This window comes from Jaculus jaculus, chromosome 5 (assembly GCF_020740685.1).
Source record: "Jaculus jaculus isolate mJacJac1 chromosome 5, mJacJac1.mat.Y.cur, whole genome shotgun sequence".
NCBI classification, from domain to species: domain Eukaryota; kingdom Metazoa; phylum Chordata; class Mammalia; order Rodentia; family Dipodidae; genus Jaculus; species Jaculus jaculus.
Window position 1 is genome coordinate 29,896,821 of NC_059106.1, and position 3,655 is coordinate 29,900,475.

General features: G+C 37.1%; 1 protein-coding gene across 1 annotated transcript in view; it reads left to right on the forward strand.

Annotated features, from left to right (window-relative positions):
• Positions 1 to 531: 531 nt before the first annotated feature.
• The window catches only part of Otud1 (OTU deubiquitinase 1), an 11,681-nt gene continuing 8,557 nt past the window's right edge, over positions 532 to 3,655 (forward strand). Inside the window, exon 1 of the mRNA XM_045149063.1 lies at positions 532 to 535. Coding sequence (XP_045004998.1) covers positions 532 to 535 — 4 coding nt within the window. The remainder of the gene's footprint in view (positions 536 to 3,655) is intronic.

A 3,655-nucleotide genomic window follows, 5' to 3' on the forward strand; every position in this document is an offset into this window, starting at 1 on the left:
AGTTCTCAATTGACAGATAGATGACCCATGGCCATGTTTTCTTAGTCAGCTGTTGATAACATTGATGTTTTTAGGAATGACTTTTTTTTTTTTTTTTTGGTTTTTCGTGGTAGGGTCTCACTCTGGTCCAAACTGACCTGGAATTAACTATGTAGTCTCAGAGTGGTCTCAAACTCACAGCTATCCTCCTACCTCTGCCTCCCCAGTGTTGGGATTAAAGGTGTGCACCACCATACCTGGCAGGAATGATTTATTTTTAAAATACAAATGGAAGTTGATTTAAAGTTATCCATATGATATTCTTCTGAAACTCAACCCATTTGCTTTTGTGGCTAAGAAGTAAAGGACTTCCTTGGTGTTCTGCTAGACTAAAATACCCTTGACCCACATCCTGCCTTTTTTTGTACGCAACAGTTATAGATGCACTATTAAATAGACATAGTGATTAAGTTGATGTCCATGTTTTCCCTCTGGGTCCCACTTCCCTTCTCAGTACATACACGGAGAATATCTGTGAAAGTTATATACGCCATGGGTAAGTGGTAAATAAACAAATTAATAAATATTGACAACCCAATGTCAGAAGACATGGATGGAATTGCACATAGGAAATATACTTTCTCCTGTGTTCTTTCTGGCATAGACAGTGACAGCCATCATGAATGGGCACCATGATGACCTCAGATCACTCACTCAACTAGACCATGGAGTACCTAATCCAAGTATCCTAGTAATATTGTAAGTATGGGTCATAAAGTTGAAAGTATCATGTCACAACCTATTATTTATTAAAACAGCCATGTAATCAACTTGTCTACAATAGATTTTACACGCAGGTTTTGATGCCATAACCCATCTGACTACATTGGACTTTATTCTAAAAATTCTTTCCCTCTCCACTCTTATTTCTTCTCAACCTTTCCCATTTTCACAAGAAATCAATTCTTTTTATGATCTTTCTTATATTTACATACTTTTGGCACTCTAGAGAGATAATAATATTGAGAGAATATTTTTAGGGTAATAATATTAAGGCTATTGGAAGTTCAGTTCAAACCTCAGTCTTGAAAGTGCACATGGCTTTTCCTCCAGTGATCTCTAATTACCACATATTTAAGATGACCTTCCCCATAGCTAACTTTTGCTTTTCAGAAACGCCACAGTGGCTAACTCATGCTCATGATCTGCCCTTGTTGGTGTCCACTCTTTCAAGGCCAGCCATCTTCCCTTCTTCATTTAGCCATATTTCATGTCCAGAATACAATCTTTATGGCTTAATACTAGAATTCTACTTTGGTACAGACTTATCATTATATTTCCTTGACAGAATGTTACTAGAGCAAACATACTATATCTCCTGTACCTTGTCAGAATTTTTGATTCAAAATAGCTTTAAAAGTATCAAAATGACCTGAGAACGTTCAGAGAATCCTTCGGGAGATTCTGAGTCAAGATAGAACAGCCCATACTAAAGTAAGACCTGCTACTATAAGATGATTCTCCCTTCTGCTAGGACAAGTGGCTTCTGCAAGTTCTTCTTCCTGTTATGTCATTATTTAAATCTAGGGCAAGTGAGTCTGTTTGATGGCTGGTACTGAGGTTGACTGACTGCATTTCATCATTATTTATTTAGTCACAATGATGAAATCAGATTTTTAGCTGTGGAAGGAATGGGTAATTTTGCAGGAAAATGGTGTTTAAAAGATACTGGAGGGCTGGAGAGATGTCTTAGCGGTTAAGGAGCATGCCTGCGAAGCCTAAGGACCCTGGTTTGATTCTCCAGGTCCCACGTAAGCCAGATGCACATAGTGGTACATGCATGTTTGCAGTGGCTAGAGGCCCTGGTGTGCCCATTCTCACTTTCTCTCTCTCTTTCATGCTTCCTCTATATGTAATAAATAAAAATAAATAAAATCGTTAAAAATAAAAGATACCGGACAATTGCTGAGCACAGTGGCTGCCATTTGTAATCCTGAGAGTTCAAGGCCCATTGGACTAACAGAGTGAGTACCAATAAGGCCCTGCTTAAAAAAAAAAAAAAAAAAATTGGTGTAAAAAGCAAACAGCCATGACAGATGTATTCTGTTGTCCATAACCCTTAGAACATGTGTATTGTGTTTCCTTCAAGCTATGTTTTCAGTAGCTGTGGTGAGGCAGACAGAAGAAATTAATCTGAAGCCTCAGATGCTACTCTCCATGAGGCTGCTCCCTCTTTCAGCCCAGCCCAGGGGATTCTTGCTCAGGCATCCTAAGAAATTGTATTTTGGCAATACTACATAACATCATTTATCCTGTAAGTTTTTATTGGTTGTTTCCATATCATTTCCTACAGCATGAAATCATATAATTTTAAACTTGAAAGAAATCATAGAGATTATTAACTCATCATTTGATAGATGTAATGATTAAGGGCCAAAGAGATGTAATCATTTGGTTAAAGTTAAATAATTAATTTTTTTTTTTGAGACAGGGTCTCATTCTCACTCAGGTTGACCTGGAATTCACTCTGTAGTCTCAGGGAGGCCTTGAACTCATGGTGATCCTCCTACCTCTGCCTCCCAAGTGCTGGGATTAAAGGTATGGGCCACCACACCACACCTGGCAAATAATTAATTTTGAGATTCTATCTTGCATTAGCAAATTATCAGACTTATGCACCAAATATCAAAGACTGGAGGTATTCATGAATAGGATAGCAAAAAGGTCATTAAAGGAGAAAATAGGAAGAAAGAAAGAAATTAACTTTTTTCTCTTCTATATCAATTATTGGTAGACTAATTCACTCGCAAAAATGTACTCATTTACAAAGTACAAATTTATGGGCTGGTGAGATGGCTTATTTGTTAAAGCACTTGCCTGCAAAGCCTAATGATCAAGGTTCAATTCCCCAGGGCTCATGTAAGCCAGATGTACTAGGTGGCAAATATGTAAAACTATGCCCCCCAAATTTAAACATATCAATTATTTGATTTTGTTATAATAAATTGATTTAAATTTCCTGAAGTCTTGAGATCTTTAATAGGATTTTCAGTAGTCCTCTTCTTCAACATACTATTAAATTTTTCAAGTAATAACAAAGTACAAAGGTTCCAATAATTGAGCGTAGCTATCCCTAATTCTGGGAATTTCATTTCTAGCCAGTGACATGTCAATCATGTTAGATGAGGTGGAGAAAAAAAAATACTAAGATGTCTATGAAATGAAGCTATTTATTTATTTATTATTGAGTTAAATTATAAGTTCAACAGAATATAGTCTCAGGATGAGTCTATATAAACTCACTCACTTTCCAGGATTCTTGCTTTATTGCTTATGTTTCATTTTTATCTGACAACAGTCAAGAAATATTAATTGGGACCTTGCTATGTCCTGAGCACTGCAGTTTTATTATTATGTTTTGCTTTTGTTCTTATTTTTTTCAAGGTAGGGTCTCACTCTCTAGTCCAGGCTGACCTGGAATTCACTGTGTAGTCTCAAGTTGGCCTTGAGTTCACTGTGATCCTCCTACCTCTGCCTCCTCAGTAATGGGATTAAAGGCATGTGCCACCACACCCTGCTTTTTATTTTTTTCTTTTTAACAATTGTGTATTCTGCAGGAAGCTGAGGGAGACCAGGAATTCTGTTTCAAGCCATCTCTGAGCCCTCTAAGGAGATA